At 40.9% G+C, this 18248-nt stretch overlaps 1 protein-coding gene across 28 annotated transcripts in view; it reads right to left on the reverse strand.

The window, feature by feature from the left end:
- HMCN1 (hemicentin 1) overlaps window positions 1-18248 on the reverse strand; it is a 281366-nt gene that overhangs the window by 43399 nt on the left and 219719 nt on the right. For all 28 annotated transcript variants that reach the window (XR_003076395.3, XR_005861916.2, XM_046944923.1 and 25 more), the window contains 13 exons: window positions 17257-17407; window positions 14668-14871; window positions 13815-13928; window positions 12856-13043; window positions 12212-12308; window positions 9272-9433; window positions 8097-8210; window positions 7767-7969; window positions 7447-7528; window positions 7188-7319; window positions 6804-6953; window positions 2162-2321; window positions 1436-1560 (listed from right to left, as the gene is read on the reverse strand). Coding sequence is in view for 26 of the 28 variants with exons in the window: in XM_046944923.1 (XP_046800879.1) it covers window positions 1436-1560; window positions 2162-2321; window positions 6804-6953; window positions 7188-7319; window positions 7447-7528; window positions 7767-7969; window positions 8097-8210; window positions 9272-9433; window positions 12212-12308; window positions 12856-13043; window positions 13815-13928; window positions 14668-14871; window positions 17257-17407 (1882 nt within the window). In the remaining 2 variants the exon portion in view is untranslated. The remainder of the gene's footprint in view (window positions 1-1435; window positions 1561-2161; window positions 2322-6803; window positions 6954-7187; window positions 7320-7446; window positions 7529-7766; window positions 7970-8096; window positions 8211-9271; window positions 9434-12211; window positions 12309-12855; window positions 13044-13814; window positions 13929-14667; window positions 14872-17256; window positions 17408-18248) is intronic.

Consider the following 18248-nt stretch of genomic DNA (forward strand, 5'->3'; position numbering starts at 1 on the left):
CACTTAATATCCCACAGGCATTCCAATCAGAAGATGCTCCCTTATTTTTTTAAGCAGTAAAACTTCTAAAAATAATAATAAGCACTAATAAATAGTAATTTACATAATTAAAACCAGATGTATAGTACAATGATAATAGCACTTCCTTTTATTTGTTTATTCAGCCTGTAGCAAAGGAGAGCTTTGGTCTCAGAACCTGAAGCTCATGAGGAAAGAAATTTTAGGAGGGAGCAAGAGGTCAAGCATTAGAGAGGATCAGCTGAACCTCTTAAGAGCCAGATGCAAGTTTACAGTTTGCTGCTTAAGATGTTTATTTCAATAAACCTTCAATACAGTGAAAGCTAGAATTGTGCATGAAGAAAGATAACTTATTAACTTCAGGATGTATAGGATGATAGTTTTCAAATACATAAAACTTTAAAGTGACTAGTTAAATAGTCTGAAAGATAATTTTAACATAATACCAGTTTTGGCTGTTTCTTTGTTTGGTTTTGTGGTGTAAAAGCCTTTTGGTCTTGAGAGCAAGAAGGGACTCACTATACAAAGGCCCAGGCACATAAAGGTCCGTGTTCTGGCTGTCTTAGAGTCCCATTACACATCATGACAGTTGTAAAGATAGAAGACACGCTAATTTTTGCTTAAGCCTCAGCCAATGAAAACCAGTCAAAACAGCTCCCGGTGTTGTATAGTGCCTTTCTGTCCCCAAGAGATCCAACGTGGGTGGGGTTTTTTTTTTTCAGTATTATTATATTCGAGGTAATCCCTTGCTGCTCTGGTTAAACTCATATTCCAATTGATTCTGAGTCTCAGTGTATACTTGAGACAGACACTAACTCTTTCACACTAGTCACAGTACTTCAGGAACACATTTTTTTTTCTTAAAAAATAAATAAAATGTCCACATAGCGCAAGGGTAAAGAATAACTACGTTGTCTTCTGTATGTCTTTTTGTGTATGAAGATTTTAATCCCAAACTATATCATATTTCTTTAAAACTCTAAATAAGCAATTTCTCAGGATAGAGGAGAGCTTAAACAGTTAGTTTCCTGCCATATTACCCATGTTTTACTAATGTACTTTGACAAGAATTAATGCAGATTAACTAATAAACAAAAAAGCAGTACGAGCGAAAATCAGTCCCAAGTGCATACCTACAAGAAAAAAGTCACTACAAGCAGAATCCCTCTATTATGAAATACACCAAAGGAACTAATTTCTGTTTGTCTCAAAACATATTTAACAGTAATTTCAATCATTTCATCATTTACAGAATATTCTGTGTAATATACTGTGCTATCTACAGTACACAAAATTGGAAACATATGCATGTAGTATTACAGTGAAAACAGGCATTCATTTCTTGGCCCTCTCTTGGGAGTGCTTATGAAGATAGGATTACGGACCAAATTTCAGTTTCGCATCTGTGAAAACTCACCATATACACTCAAGTTGAAAATCTGGTCCTCTTCTCCTGCAGGATTAGTCGCCACACAAGTGTATTTTCCTGTATCAGAAGTGAGAGCTCTGAAGATGTTTAATGTGCTGCCATCTGGAGCTACTCTACAAGGAAGGTAATAAAGCACCGTGAGTTTGTTTATATATTACTGTGACTTGGCAAATAAGCAATCAGTTTCATACATTTAAGTCAACTCCCTTGATCTTCCTGGGAATTTCACTAGAAAACCACTATTTTCTGCAAATTATTATTATTAGAGATAGGTAGGAAGTTTATCTTAGATACATCCCATTCAAACATCCAAAATTAAATTCCAAACTGGCTTTTGAAGAACTGCATGAAAGAATGAAAAGCATCGAGGTCTTTCCCCTCTAAAGGAACTTAATAAAATTTAATAAAACTTACAGACCTTTACAAAATTTTATTAATCTGATGAACTTGTGGGAACTAATTAAATGAGAAAGACATAAACAACGTATATTTCTTAGTATAAATAAAAAAAAAGTAGTAACAAAGTATACTAGAATGACAAACTAAACAGGGAGTTGATGTTCTTAATCTGGCTAGCTCATGACTCAAGCTCCCTTCACACTTTTTAGAGTGTAAAAGAACTAAAACTCTTTCACACTTCCCTTTACAAGGGAAGTCTTCAAGTTTTAAATTCTACAAGAAGAGAATTCAGTGCCTACTGATTTTTTTACTTGCCTTATTCTTTCTAAGTTGTCACTGGCAACTGTTTTTCCATCTTTAAGCCATTGTACAACAGGCATTGGCACTCCAGTGGCATTGCATACTAGCTGGATGCCTTCTCCCAAGAGGACACCGACCTCTCTAGGCATTTCAGAGCCAACAATACTAGGAGGAACTAGGAATGTAGGATGGAGGGAAGAGAAGAGTCATCAGCAAGAGACGTAATCTAAGCTATAAAAACTTGCACTGCAGTAGCTTGGGAGTACTAGAATTTATTGTTTCTCCAATACAAATTACAATATTTTCTAGAAAATATTTTGCAAAGATAAATTTAATACATTTAATAAATAAATAATTTTTAATAAATAGATAAATTTAATAAATTCCTGAAAGTCACTAATTTACAATATTACAAAAACCAAGTATATTTGCCATTATATTTAATATCTAGATACCTACTCAAACAATGATGGCTAATGTACAATAACATAAGGACAAAATCCTAGTTCACTAAATATCACAATGCGCTGTAACAATTAAATGCCTGTTTAATTTCTGAGCATATGCTTAGTACACAGTCAAATGCTCTACTGCATGAGGACTGCTACATTGCCCTTAACAGCCACATATTTACTCCATCCTAACCAGCAACCATTTTAGTCAGTTCTCCTACAGAACAAGAAAGGCAGTTGCATTATCCATCAAGTCAAGACTAGTCCCACTAGCAAGTTTTGAGCATTTAAAGCAACTTAAGTTAAATTTGATCAAACAAGCAACTTAATATTCCATTCCTAAACTGGGGATAAATGGGCAGGCAAGCTGGGACACACAAAAACCAACATCCCCAGAGAATAACTGTGATACTGAACGAGTTCTGTTTGGCCTGCTGACGGTGAGCAGTCATATTTGGACCTGCTGACAAACTCAGCTCACAGTTCCTGCTACTCTTCCTCAACCAGTGACTGCTAGCAAGGGAAGAGACCATGGCAGAAAGCTGCAGATGCTCTACAAGAAGTGTCTTACTGAACACTGGGAGGCTAGTCAAATTAATTGCACCAGCTGAGAGGCTGGTGCAAGCGCAAGAATCTCAGGTTCTTTGATCATGGGGCAGTCTAGTTGGCACCTGGCCTGAGGTCTGCAGATGGGTATCACCTGTCTCAAAGGGGGAAACGGATCCTTGCCCAGGAGCTGTTAGGACTAGCTTTAGTAGAGAGGTCTTTAAACTAGACATGAGGGGGGAAGGGGATAAAACCAGGCCTGCTAGAGGTGAGCCTGGGGGAGCGATAATAGGATTAGGGGTGAGGAGAGAGGCCCAGCTAAAGTGTGTCTATACCAATGCACGCAGCATGGGCAACAAACAAGAAGAGTTAGAAGCCATTGTGCAGCAGGCAAACTATGACCTAGTTGCCATTACAGAAACGTGGTGGGACCACTCCCATGATTGGAGTGCTGCAATGGATGGCTACAAACTCTTCAGGAAGGATAGGCAGGGAAGAAGGGGTGGTGGAGTGGCTCTCTATGTTAAAGAGTGCATTGAGGTTACTGAACTTATGACTGGGGAAAATAAGGTTGAATCCTTATGGGTTAAGATCAGGGGAAGAGCCAACAAGGCAGACATCCTGGTGGGCATCTGTTATAGACCGCCAAACCAGGATGAAGAGACAGATGAGTTGTTCTATGAGCAGCTGGCGGAAGCTGCGCGATCCCCGGCCCTTGTCCTCATGGGGGACTTCAACTTTCCTGACATATGGTGGGAATACAATTTAGCACAGAAGAAGCAGTCTAGGAGGTTTCTGGAATGTATGGAGGACAACTTCTTGATGCAGATGATAAGAGAACCTACGAGAGGAGCTGCCCCGTTAGACCTGCTGTTCACAAACAGAGAAGGTCTGGTGGGAGATGCAGAGGTTGGGGGCTGTCTTGGGCAGAGTGACCACGACATGGTAGAGTTCTCGATTCTTGGTGGAGGCAGGAGGGGGAACAGCAAAACTGCTACCTTGGACTTCCGGAGAGCAGACTTTGAATTGTTCAGGAGACTAGTAGGGAGAGTCCCCTGGGGTTCAGTCTTAGAGAGTAAAGGGGTACAAGATGGCTGGTTGCTCTTTAAGAAGGAAGTCTTAAAGGCACAGGAGCAGGCAGTCCCCCTAAGCCGCAAAATGAGCCGGTGCAGAAGAAGACCGGCATGGATGAATAGGGAACTATTCTTGAGGCTCCAGGAGAGAATCTACCTCCTCTGGAAGAAGGGACGGGCAACCTGGAAAGAATACAAAGAAGTTGTTATGATGTGCAGGGAGAAAATCAGAAAGGCTAAAGCCCAGCCTGAACTCAACCTGGCTGCTGGGGTAAAAGGGAACAAGAAACTCTTTTACAAGTTTATCAACAGCAAGAGGAGGACCAGGGAGAATCTCCATTCTCTACTGGATGAGGCTGGCAATGTGACCACTGAGGATAAGGAAAAGGCAGATGTTCTGAATGCCTTCTTTACATCTGTCTTTAAAAGACAGACCGGTTATCCTCAGGTTTCTCTACTCCCTGACCAGGCAGCCTTGGCTGGGGAGCAGACTAAATCCCCCACAATTCAGGAGGAAACAGTCAGAGACCTGCTACTCCAACTGGACTGCCTCAAGTCCATGGGACCAGATGAGATTCACCCGAGAGTGCTGAGGGAACTGGCGGAGGTGATAGCTGAGCTGCTTTCCATCATCTATCAGCGCTCCCTGTTGACGGCTGAGGTCCCAAAAGACTGGAGGCTTGCCAGTGTGACTCTCATCTACAAGAAGGGCTGCAGGGAGGATCCGGGGAACTACACACCTGTTAGTCTGACCTCAGTGCCAGGGAAGATTATGGAGCAGATTGTCTTGAGGGAGATCACGCGGCATGTGCGGGACAACCGGGGGATCAGGCCTAGCCAGCATGGGTTCACGAAGGGTTCAGGAAGGCGACCAACCTGATCTCCTTCTATGATCCAGTGACCCGTCTGGTGGATGAGGGAAAGGCTGCTGATGTAGTCTACCTAGACTTCAGCAAAGCCTTTGACACTGTCCCCCACAGTATTCTCCTGCAGAAGCTGGCAGATCGTGGCTTGGACAGATACATTCTTGGCTGGGTAAGGAACTGGCTGGAGGGCCGGGCCCAGAGAGTGGTGGTGAATGGAGTTCAATCCAGCTGCTGACCGGTCATGAGTGGTGTTCCCCAGGGATCGGTGCTGGGGCCTATCCTCTTTAATATCTTTACTGATGACCTGGATGAGGGTATTGAGTGCACCCTCAGTAAGTTTGCAGGTGACACCAAGCTGGCTGGACGTGCTTATCTGCCTGAGGGTAGCGAGGCCCTACAGAGGGATCTGGATAGGTTGGATAGCTGGGCTGAAGCCCATGGGATGGGATTCAACAAGACCAAATGCCGGATCCTGCACTTTGGCCACAATAACCCCAGGAAACGCTACAGGCTTGGGGCAGAGTGGCTGGAAGACTGCGTAGAGGAAATGGACCTGGGGTTGTTGATTGACGCTAGACTGAACATGAGCCAGCAGTGTGCCCAGGTGGCCAAGAAGGTCAATGGCATCCTGGCTTGTATCAGAAATAGTGTGGCCAGCAGGAAGAGGGAAGTAATTGTCCCCCTGTACTCCGCACTAGTGAGGCCGCACCTCAAGTACTGTGTACAGTTTTGGGCCCCTCCCTGTAAGAAAGACATCGAGGCCCTGGAGCGTGTCCAGAGGAGGGCAACAAAGCTGGTGAGGGGTCTGGAGCACAGGCCTTATGAGGATCGGCTGAAGGAGCTGGGGTTGTTCAGTCTAGAGAAGAGGAGGCTCAGGGGAGACCGTATTGCTCTCTATAACTACCTGAAGGGAGGTTGTAGTGAGCTGGGGGTCAGCCTCTTCTCTCGGGTGACTAGTGATAGGACTAGAGGGAATGGCTTTAAGCTGCGTCAGGGAAGATTCAGGCTGGACGTTAGGAAATACTACTTCTCTGAAAGGGTGGTGATGTACTGGAATGGGCAGCCCAGAGAGGTGGTGGAGTCACTGACCCTGGTGGTGTTCAAGAGCGCTTGGATGTTGTGCTGAGGGACATGGTTTAGCGGGAACCATTGGTGATGGGCGAATGGTTGGACTGGATGATCCTGTGGGTCTTTTCCAACCTTAGCGATTCTATGATTCTATGATTAATGGGGATGAGTCATTAGGAACAGAAGAAAGCAAAGGTGGTTGCAGTGTAAGAGTGAAGTGCAGGGAGGCAAGGAATAGAGAATTCCATAACAATACAGGGTTTTTTATTAGATTGGGAAAATAATCTTTTAAATAAGAAAATTCTGCCAAGAATTCTTTCCTATCTCCTACTAGCTATGGTGGAAAAAAGGCAACAGGTATTACTGCCTCTGAAACCACGTGTTCCACACTTAACCAACCAAGATAGCTTCAGTGCTCAGCAGGCAGAAGGGTGTGATCAGCAGCAAACGCATACAGCCTTCCCAACAGTTTTCAAGTTCTCCTACTGTAGGAGGTAAAGAATATTCTTTTTCATGCAAGTCTCTAAATCTTCTAACAACTTTTCCCACTGCTTGCAAATGATAGAAATACTGATACAGACTTTCCAATTCTCATTTACAGGGTCATACTCAGAAATTACTTGATAATTCTCACTGCACTGATACGTCTTACCTTGAACGGAAAGCACAAATCTTTTCTGAGCTTTTCCCTCTACATTTGAGGCAATACATGTGTAGGTCCCACTGTCTAGAAGCTGAGAGTGAGCAATCTGAAGCCTGCTTCCACCAGAAAAAATATGAACGTCTAGAGAATTGGAGTTCTCTGAAAGTATACAAACAAGTAGTCATTCCAAACAGGCCAGAGAGTAAATACTTCTTGAGAATTTTTTTCATCAACATTTCAAAACAAAGTAAAAAATATCCCATCAGTTAACATAAGAGTCTGTCTAGGGACAGACGAAGAAGAAACAAAAAAATATGCTGCTAACAGCATAGCAGTACCCCAAAGGTGAGGGAGGGGAGCAGAAGAGCAGAAAAGAGCATGACAGAATGTTACCTAGTGGTTTTCCATTCTTTAGCCAGACCAGTGTTGGTGGAGGAATTCCAGTAGCATCACAAATGAAGGCAACAGGATTACTGATTGTTTCTATGACCAACTCTTCTTCAGGGCCTTCTATATTTGGTGGCACTATAAGTTGAAGGGAAGCAGTAAGAGTACTTTGCTTAAGAGATATTTTTGTGAACTGATTTTGAATTCTGTACTCTACAGTGTCTATGACATTATAATAAATGCAGATAATGTGGAGTGTGCTCACCATAAACGTTAAGATGGAAATTTTTATCATCTCGCCCTGCAATATTTATGGCTTTGCAAACATACTGGCCAGTGTCAGAAACCTAGAATAAAAATAATTAAAACAAACAAACAAACAAACAAAAACCTTACTAAGTATATCTTATTTTAATGCTATAGTACAGAGATATTAACAACCTTTGCCAACTCAAAATTCTTTTCAAAGAATGAAAGGCTTCCAACAAATATATCTCCTACATTGAATTAGTAGGATACATCCATAAAGAACAAAATAGTCACCTGACAGTAGTGGCAGATGCAGCATCCCACAAACCTACCTACCTCAGCACCCTTGATTTGTAATGTTTGCCCATCTGCTAAGATCTCCACATTTGCAGACTCTGAAATCATACGCCTGTTCTTGTACCAGGTGATGACCGGTGGTGGGATAGCACTGGCTTTACACTCTAACATCACTGGGGTGCCAACTCTCACGTTGAACACTGTCACTGAGGTTCCACTATGGTCTTTGATGCCTGGGGGGACTGCAGAAGAAGCTCAGAGTTATTTCTGCTTTAGTTCTGCGAAGGCAAAAAAACTGACCTAAAAAACCCTACAATACTGCATTTTATCTTAAGAAAACAGGTAAAACAAAAGAAAAAACAAACAAACCAAGGACAGTTAGGAAGCTCTTCTTCTGACTTTCCCCAGCATGATTTCTTGCAATACAAGTATATTCACCATCATCTGACAGTTTGGCTTGGGGAATCTGCAGAGTCCGAGCACCTGAAGTAAAAGCAGAAGTCCTGAGATTTATTCTGTGGTTATGGTATCAGTTTCAAGTGCTTTCTTAGAATTGTGTCCCCAACAGATTGAGCACAGGCATTATAATAACCTTGGATTCAAAAACACACCACATTGCCATTGCTTTCTGGGGTTTGTAAATCCATTTAAAAAGTCAAATAATAAAATTTTAGGACAGATTACACTGATGCTTTTACATTTGAACCACTAATACTCCATTTAGATCTGTTTATTTTATGGCTGCTGAACCCTTTCTGCTAACTTAACTATGCTCCTTTTCTCTGCTGCTGTCACTATCCCACCAGCCTTTATCCCCAAGCCTCGATTGCCTCCACCCATGAAACTACTGTCTGTGCCTACATTACTAATTTGCACAGTATCTCTACTGCCATTAAGCAATTTCCACACCTGCACTTCAGTCTACTGTGTAATGCAGACCCCCAGCCACATAACATCTGCAGGACAGGACTGAGCACCCCAACAAGTGATCTGCATGAGATATCCTGGGCAGAAGATACACAGCAAAATATGGAGCAAAAATGACACAGATACCATGAAATCCCACTGAATGAGGAGCTTTGAATGGGTAAGGAGATCTCAGAATGCAAAGATTCCTTCCTGGGAGTTCAGTTAACGCCATTTCCCATAGAAGTCAATGGGAGAGTTGTTAAGTCTTCGTCAGCTAAGCCAGCAGAATTCATCCTAGCCCACATCACTACTCCTGATTGTTTCTTTGAAAGGTGAGTCAGTGACTCAACTGCAATCAATATCTCAGAAGACTTGTGTTATGTGACTTGCCTGCTAGTCTTTTTCCCACAGTTTATTTCAGTGCTTTCAGTCTGAGCTGGTTTTCTTTAGAAGTGAGCCCATCCAATGGCCAAGACATCAGTAAATGCTTTAAAAACACAGTAGGTCAAGTGCTTTGTCTACTCACTGGAGCAATATTAAAAATAGACTGGCTGCATAAATGGCTGTCACCCTTATCAACACAAAACAGACTGAAGTTGAGTCCAAAGGCTGTAGAAATAGTTGAGACTCCTCACCAGGCACAATAAAAGTGTTAGTATTCAAGCTGACAGGTTTTCCATTCTTGAGCCAGCTGAGATCAGGAGGTGGAAAGCCAGTGACCTCACAAGTCAGAGAGATTAAATTATTCACCACGACAGTCAAATTCTCAGGATTAGCACCAACAACACTTGGAGGAACTGCAGAGAGAAATGCATTACTAGCATTTATCACTGGATCACCAAACAATATTCTGCAAAATCCTGATTTACTAATATAAAGCTGAATTGCTGAGCTTTGATAAAGGGCCATGTTACAAAAATCCTTCACACCCTGCGAATGGATCCTCTGCTTTTTGGATGGATCTGGAAACCATTTCATCTGTAATCCTGCTCTGCTTGGGATTTACAAAGGCTAAGTGGACAGTAAGAGATCCTCATTGAAGTATCATCAATTTTAAAAGACTTTTCTCACAAGACAATTGCTACATAAGGCAGGACAGATTAAATTTTATCTTGCTGAGATATACAGAAGGGCTACATACCATTTCCTGTTGAGACTGTGTTGTTACTGTTCTTTCTGAAATATTCTAATTTCACATTATAATAGAGAGCCAAAAATGCTTCCTTTTGATATAGCCCAGAGTTCTTTTGTTAACAACAACAAAAAAAAACCCATTGTGTAATAGTGAGCTAAACAGTTTAAAATTCTTGCACATACACATTGTTCAAAAGAGAGCATTTTTAAACTTCCAAGTCCCACTACTTTTCAAGACAAGAATACTTTGACATCTGATCTTTCTACAAGAACTATTTAAAAATAAATAATTGTAAATCTCTTCGTTTTAATAAGTCCCAGGTTTTAGTTTCCATGTTTTTGCAGCATGCATAATATAAAACACTTAAGAGGAAAGCAAAAGCATGTTCTGGGCTATACTGGGTAGAAAAATCATTCCAAAGAACACATGGAATCCTCTTCTTCACAGACAGAAATTTTAATGTATTTTGGACCATATTCACCAGAGATATTCCAGATGCTTTCTGGCACATAAATGAAACAAAGCAGTCATTAAGCCATGTTTATTGCTCCTCTGTGACACAACAGAAACAAGAGAAGTCAATGTAAATGGGAGAATTCAGTCCACATTTTACTGAGCACTATTTCTCTGGTCATCAGTATAAAACGTTTCACTGGAATAAATGCCGAATTCTGATCTGATGACATTTTATAGATATTTATATTTATTTACTTGTACAGCTGCTTTCCCACAGATGTGATTGTTGGCAGTGCGATTAAATACACAGGGCCAAATGTAAACTAACTTTTAATTAATTTTGTTTAAACTATGTAAGCGGTACGTTTCAAATTCTGCAAGCTTCTGCCACATGTGCAGAGCACTCACAAATGCGAGTGTATGTCTCAGGCAGTCAGCACATATAGACATATTTGTATGTGCACAAACAATAGGCTCAATTCACAGAAAAAGCTATCTATTATTATATATTAGAGACAGATTTTAAAACTAGATGCTTATTTTCAGTGTTTTGGAAGGTCTTATTTTAGTTTTATTACTTGCCTTTGAGAAAATAAACACATTTGTCAACTTCTTAAGGAACATTCTTAATACTTCATTTAATCTTATGAAAGTAGTTGTATTTGAAATATACAGAAGTGCTTCACCTTGGGCGGTCCTCTCCTGACAGCATTAATCTGATTTTTCAAATGAAACTCCATTCAAAGCTTAATAGTCCTAAGTAATATTGCTGAGCTAGAATCTGAAGCGCCATACAAATATTTATTTTAAAATAACAGCATTAGGCTATGATTACTATAAACAAATACAAACAAGTTTAAATTCAAATACAAACGTCAAGAAAATAAAAATACTTTAATTTGAAAGCAAAGCTCAAACATCAGGAAATTTGGGTAGACTCTAATGAAAGCAAAGAATTTCTCAGAAATGACTTAAGGGCAAATTCTTTCCATGACAACACTTTTTTTGGCTAAATGTATCACTGTGCAGAAAGAAGCACTGTAATTTTTTTTCATTTCTTTCATATGAAATATTTATTTCTTTTGTATATAATAACCTAAATCATCCAATTCCTTGGATTATGGGATTACATTCAAATGTGATAGTGAAGACAGCACTTATCTTCTGTCTAGTATATAATCAGGAGATGGACTAGCTAACAAGGGTATGAAAAATTATCCAAGGTAGAATGTAGAAGACTCTAGGGGTTAGACTGCACAATCCTCAAGTCCCTCCAACCCAGATCAATCCATGATTTTATGTCTCCACAGTATAATGAAAATAGATAAAAACTTAGCTGCCAGTATTCCTTGGTAGGTTTTAAAATGTAACTGTGCTGATGATTTTGTGGGAGTAGTGCTTACATGATTTTCAGTTCAGAATGGAAAGTTAAAAGTGGCATGAAGAATTACTGTTAACCTTGATAGAGAGTCTTTTTTTTTTACAAATGCGGAGAATGTTTAAATTTTTGACTGTATGTGTTTTAGACTTGTGACACCGAATGCTAAAATCCGTCTTAACCATGCCTAAAAGCAACAGCAACAAAAGAACAGAAGGGAATCTTAGAAAGGGAAACAAAGAAAATGCAAACTTTTACGATCGCTGTATCTTTGTGTAATGTTTCTAATCATAACTTTCTCAGAAAATACTTTTCATAAGGAAATCAGAACAGGCTGTAATCCAACTTGGTTATAATTCATGATTACAGGGCTTAGCAACCTACACAGGGTACACGCACAACAAAAATATCCACCTATGTGGAATACACATAAAGAGCTGAAGATACCATGGCACATCAAACTTGTATTTGATATCTAGTACAAGAGAATTTCCAGTATGCTCAATAAGTTGACTTGCACTCTGCTAAAATTAACACATTAAAACTGAACTAACATTTAAAAAAAACCAACAAAACAATCAGCAAATTACAGGTTATTATACTTACCATGAACATTCAAGTTAAAATACTTCTTGGCCCTTCCAGCTATGTTTTCCACAACACAGACATACCTGCCAGTATCTGTTACTTGGGAATTCAAAATCTAAGAAAAAGAAACAAGACTGCTGTTGAGACGTATAAGACGTATAAGACATACGTATAAGACAACTTACTGTGAATGCATAAAATTGCGGGCACTCTCCAGAGACCCCCCTTCAGGCATTTGGGGCTTACAAGCCTACAATGTTTTTTTTTCCATCTGTTTTTGTTTGTTTGTTTGTTTGTTTATTTGATTGTTTTTGTTAAGGCCTCTGCAGTGTTTGGAAGAAGTCTATCTGTGAACTGATGCAACTTCCACTGATGCTACTGCATTCAGGATCTCTTTTCTAAGTCTGTGCATCTCAGAATGGTCAATGTGCTATCTTTCACATTAAGTACACTGAAATTTAATAACAAAACTACTATCCACAAAATATTTGAAATAAAAATATAAATTCCATATTCTATATAGTTTTTATTTTTTCTTGTATTTTATATTATAGCCCTATGTCATGCTATGAAAATAGAGAGAATTTCGCTCATTTTTTTGTCCTCATCGTTGATTTTTATTTGTAATGCTGAACATCACTTGAAGATTCATTTAGGGATACCTGCAATCTTCTTCCATTGGACAAAAAGCTATGTTTGTTGTCTTCTGCTAGGAGATGGCCATCCTTCTCCCAGGTGATGCTTGGAGAAGGACTGCCGCTTGTGACACAGTCCATCACTGCGACCTTGTTCCCAAGTACATTCACTTCTTCAGGCAGATCACCATCTGCTCCCCTGATCGATGGTGGTACTACAAAAGAGTAACACATTGTAAGAATGCTGTGACTCAGCATATCCCTGAGGAATTCTTTTTAAGATATCAGAGCCTGTGTTTGCAGAAGGAAATAGTGAAATTCTCAGTGAATACACTGAAAGATATTAAAATCCCAGAATAGTTCAACTAGAATGACCCAAGGGGACTGCAGGAGAAGTATGTTTATTCACAGCAGCCATAAAGAAGAGGTTTTACTAGAAGAATCCTCCTAACAGTAACTCAGTGCTTTCAGTAACTGATATAGAAATAAAAGTACAGAAACAAGCATTTCCTAAGGCAAAAACCGCAATTATATCATCAGACAGTGCAAGCAACTTACAAAAGCTTTTTGTGCAATATTTCTAAATAGATCAAAATAGATCATGCAGAATAGACTCTGTAGACATTCAATGGTTTATCTGAATCATCAATTCCCTTATGACTGAGAGTTTTGACTGAGAGTCAATAATGATATGAGTCAATTGCAGATATTGTAGAAAATCATGACGAAAATCAGGGAAGACAAAAGTCTAGTATAAGTCAGATTTTTTGACCTGGAAACTGGATAGGGAACAAAAGAAACCAAGACTTTGATATACACGTCTCTTTACAGTCAAGTGTGATAGTGCTATTGCAAGTCAGTTCTTATCACAATAACCCATAAACATACAAAAATAGCAACATTACCACCATTTTCACATCACTCTATTTCTACAAAATTAGTATCTTACACAAATATATCAAAATAAGAAAAGCAGGAAAGCTCACAGAGCACGTGGACATTGTAATGAATGGAATCCTCTCCAGCTTCATTTACTGCCGCACACATGTATCTCCCAGCATCTTCAGCCCGCGCCCGTGGAATCTGGAACACGCGGCCTCCTGGAAGGAAAGCGCATTCATGATTTACCTTTAAAATCAAGCAGTTTTCATCATTTCAACATTTCAACATGTTACACAAGTGGCCTAAGCAAGCAAATTTATGAATGGTCAGCATTTGTCCTGAATTACAAGTAGTTAAGGACTTTAATTTCCTAGCTACTTTCTCTATTGGCAGATACCTGGAATTCAAGAATGTTCATACTGAAATGTTGGAAAAGGCTAATTAATTCCATGGGAAAAAAAAAGAGGTTCCTCAGTAATAAGCAGACAGACATTATCCTTACATTTCTTTACACACCGCATCCAAAACCATCCTTTGCACAGAAAGGCCTCCCTTTTTGTGCTCTCAGCATTTTAAGTACCTCTCTCTCTCTTCCACATCAGGTTAAGTAAGAGTTCAAGGTCATTCTGATACTGTAATATTTTTGTACCTCTGTCGCTCGTTGAGAGACTTTCCTACTTTAACTGTGATTAAAGAAATCAGGAACACATCAGAGAGAAGATGCTTTTTTATTTTGTTTCAACACAATGCTCATATTCACACTATTTTAGGGACTACATTTTAAATGAGTAAAGGAAATTGTTTGCTTAAGTCTGAGCACTGGAAAGAAGATTCTTCAGTCAATAAAGTCTAAAAGAACATTAACACAACGTGCTGAATGGGAAAAGTTATTACCATGTAATTGCTAGTACTAACACCATTTCTTAAGGTCTTAGTGTGACATACTTTAATACCCACCTGGTAATATCAGTACTTTATCGCTAGAGTTCAGAGGATAGCCATCCTTATACCATGTAAGAACTGGAGGAGGAACAGCATCGGTCTCACAGTACAGTGAAAGGGGATTGTTTATAATCACATCTTTATTTTCTCCACCTCTTCCTGTATCTACCATGTTACCAGATTCCCATCCTCTATAAGGCTTTTGGAAACTAGGAGGAACTTTGATACAAAGATGGAAAAAGTTAGAATTTTACAGCAGAAATTACTAGATTGGAATTCAAGAGATGAAAAAACAGTGCAGTTGTTAAATAGCAATAATAAAAATTAATTGTATTAGATTAACCTCCCCCACCTAGGTTTCCCAGGAAATTTCTAGTTCTTTTCATCAGAGTGAAAAATTGAGCAATCCACTGAACAATTTCTAAAGGCTAATAAATAACAGTGCAAGAGGATCGGATAACACAAACACAGAGGGTATTAATCAACAACAATTACTTAAGTAGTAAACTATCTGGTTTCAATTTAGTTCTAATTTTGACTAAATTTTGAGAAATGACTAATGACTGGGGAGCAGACTAAACTCCCCACAATTCAGGAGAAAACAGTCAGAGACCTGCTACTACAACTGGACTGCCTCAAGTCCATGGGACCAGATGAGATTCACCCGAGAGTGCTGAGGGAACTGGCGGAGGTGATAGCTGAGCTGCTTTCCATCATCTATCAGCGCTCCCTGTTGACGGCTGAGGTCCCAAAAGACTGGAGGCTTGCCAGTGTGACTCTCATCTACAAGAAGGGCTGCAGGGAGGATCCGGGGAACTACACACCTGTTAGTCTGACCTCAGTGCCAGGGAAGATTATGGAGCAGATTGTCTTGAGGGAGATCACGCGGCATGTGCGGGACAACCGGGGGATCAGGCCTAGCCAGCATGGGTTCACGAAGGGTTCAGGAAGGCGACCAACCTGATCTCCTTCTATGATCCAGTGACCCGTCTGGTGGATGAGGGAAAGGCTGCTGATGTAGTCTACCTAGACTTCAGCAAAGCCTTTGACACTGTCCCCCACAGTATTCTCCTGCAGAAGCTGGCAGATCGTGGCTTGGACAGATACATTCTTGGCTGGGTAAGGAACTGGCTGGAGGGCCGGGCCCAGAGAGTGGTGGTGAATGGAGTTCAATCCAGCTGCTGACCGGTCATGAGTGGTGTTCCCCAGGGATCGGTGCTGGGGCCTGTCCTCTTTAATATCTTTATTGATGACCTGGATGAGGGTATTGAGTGCACCCTCAGTAAGTTTGCAGGTGACACCAAGCTGGCTGGACGTGCTTATCTGCCTGAGGGTAGCGAGGCCCTACAGAGGGATCTGGATAGGTTGGATAGCTGGGCTGAAGCCCATGGGATGGGATTCAACAAGACCAAATGCCGGATCCTGCACTTTGGCCACAATAACCCCAGGAAACGCTACAGGCTTGGGGCAGAGTGGCTGGAAGACTGCGTAGAGGAAATGGACCTGGGGTTGTTGATTGACGCTAGACTGAACATGAGCCAGCAGTGTGCCCAGGTGGCCAAGAAGGTCAATGGCATCCTGGCTTGTATCAGAAATAGTGTGGCCAGCAGGAAGAGGGAAGTAATTGTCCCCCTCTACTCCGCACTAGTGAGGCCGCACCTCAAGTACTGTGTACAGTTTTGGGCCCCTCCCTGTAAGAAAGACATCGAGGCCCTGGAGCGTGTCCAGAGGAGGGCAACAAAGCTGGTGAGGGGTCTGGAGCACAGGCCTTATGAGGATCGGCTGAAGGAGCTGGGGTTGTTCAGTCTAGAGAAGAGGAGGCTCAGGGGAGACCGTATTGCTCTCTATAACTACCTGAAGGGAGGTTGTAGTGAGCTGGGGGTCAGCCTCTTCTCTCGGGTGACTAGTGATAGGACTAGAGGGAATGGCTTTAAGCTGCGTCAGGGAAGATTCAGGCTGGACGTTAGGAAATACTACTTCTCTGAAAGGGTGGTGATGTACTGGAATGGGCTGCCCAGAGAGGTGGTGGAGTCACTGACCCTGGTGGTGTTCAAAGAGCGCTTGGATGTTGTGCTGAGGGACATGGTTTAGCGGGAACCATTGGTGATGGGCGAATGGTTGGACTGGATGATCCTGTGGGTCTTTTCCAACCTTAGTGATTCTATGATTCTATGATTCTTGTACTTACATGCTGCCTAAGTGTGTACACGCTAGTACTTACATGCTGTGTAAGTACACAGTATGCTTATGTCTTGGGCCTGTAAGTACTCAATACAGGCAATAAAATATAACATCTTATTGTAAGCTAGTCTTTTTTATGTAATTGAGAGGAAGATCAGTTATGATGTCATTCCACAAACTTCAGAAGAACTGTATATGTTGTAACAACTTCTGAAAGAATCAAATCTCACATTTCTTAAGGCTGAACAAAAGATATGTGTAACAAAAATCACACAGAACGCAAGGATTGAATTAGACCAGGAAGGTCTAAAGAACACAAAATTATAAATAATTTCAACATCCTAGAACATTTAAAAAAATAGTCTCAGACTACAAAAAAAAAAAAAAAAAAAAAAGGCATTTTATTAGCTAAACTCTGTTTACCTTGTATATTTATATCAAATTCCACTTCATCCTCTCCAGCAATATTGGATGCCAGGCAAGTGTAACGTCCGGTATCTGAAACTTGAGCCTCTGTAATCTGCAGAGTATGGCCACTGGCTTGGATAATGACACGATCATCTGGTTTAAGAGGCTGTAATGTAATTTTACACATAAATTATTAACATGCAAATCATAAATTAGAAGTAGTCATCTTTGCCGAAGTAGTATGACATTACCTCTCCTGGTCAAATTCAGATTGTTTCAAAATCCTTCTTAAGGCAGTATACTGGCAATAAGAACATTATTTTTGTTATTCCCTCTGCTTTGACAACACCAACATCAGAATATCTTTCAATTCCTGTTAATGCTGCCAGCAAGGCCCACTTTCAATAAGTGCAAAGGAAGCAGCTGCTTAGGACATCACTTAGGGCACAGTCCCAAGCCAGATGTTGTTCTTGGGATGGCATCCTTAGCCACAGGTAGTGCAGTGGAAGAAATGCTTTCCTCTGCCTACAGCAGCAAGCCCAGCTATTCTCTCATCTGTCCCTCTTACACAATGATAGAAAACAGGTTATTGTAAGCTTTACAGTCTGACCTAGCTTGTCCTACAATCATGTGATGTGCTGCCTAGTAAGGGCATGGCATGAACATAAAACTCATGCTGCAGCAGTGTAAGGATATGCACAGGGTTAGTGTCCTGTCCCTACAAGTTCCATCTCACATGACAGCAGGGATAGCAGCAACATAACCTGTATCTCTCGGTAATGAAAATGGAATGTGCTAGGGAGTCAGCTCACAATACATTGCCTGCCAAGGACAATTCAGTCCATGGATGTGAATGAAAGCCCTTTCCCAGGGTAGCCCTAGGAAAAAGCTGCTGGAGGATCCACTGCTTTGGTGACAGCAGCAAGCTGCTTATGGCCTCTGTCCTTTTCGAGGCCTGTTCAGTTCTCATTGGCAACAGAAATAGCACACCCAGGAGGGCCGAGAAT

This window comes from Gallus gallus, chromosome 8 (assembly GCF_016699485.2).
Source record: "Gallus gallus isolate bGalGal1 chromosome 8, bGalGal1.mat.broiler.GRCg7b, whole genome shotgun sequence".
NCBI classification, from domain to species: Eukaryota; Metazoa; Chordata; class Aves; order Galliformes; family Phasianidae; genus Gallus; species Gallus gallus.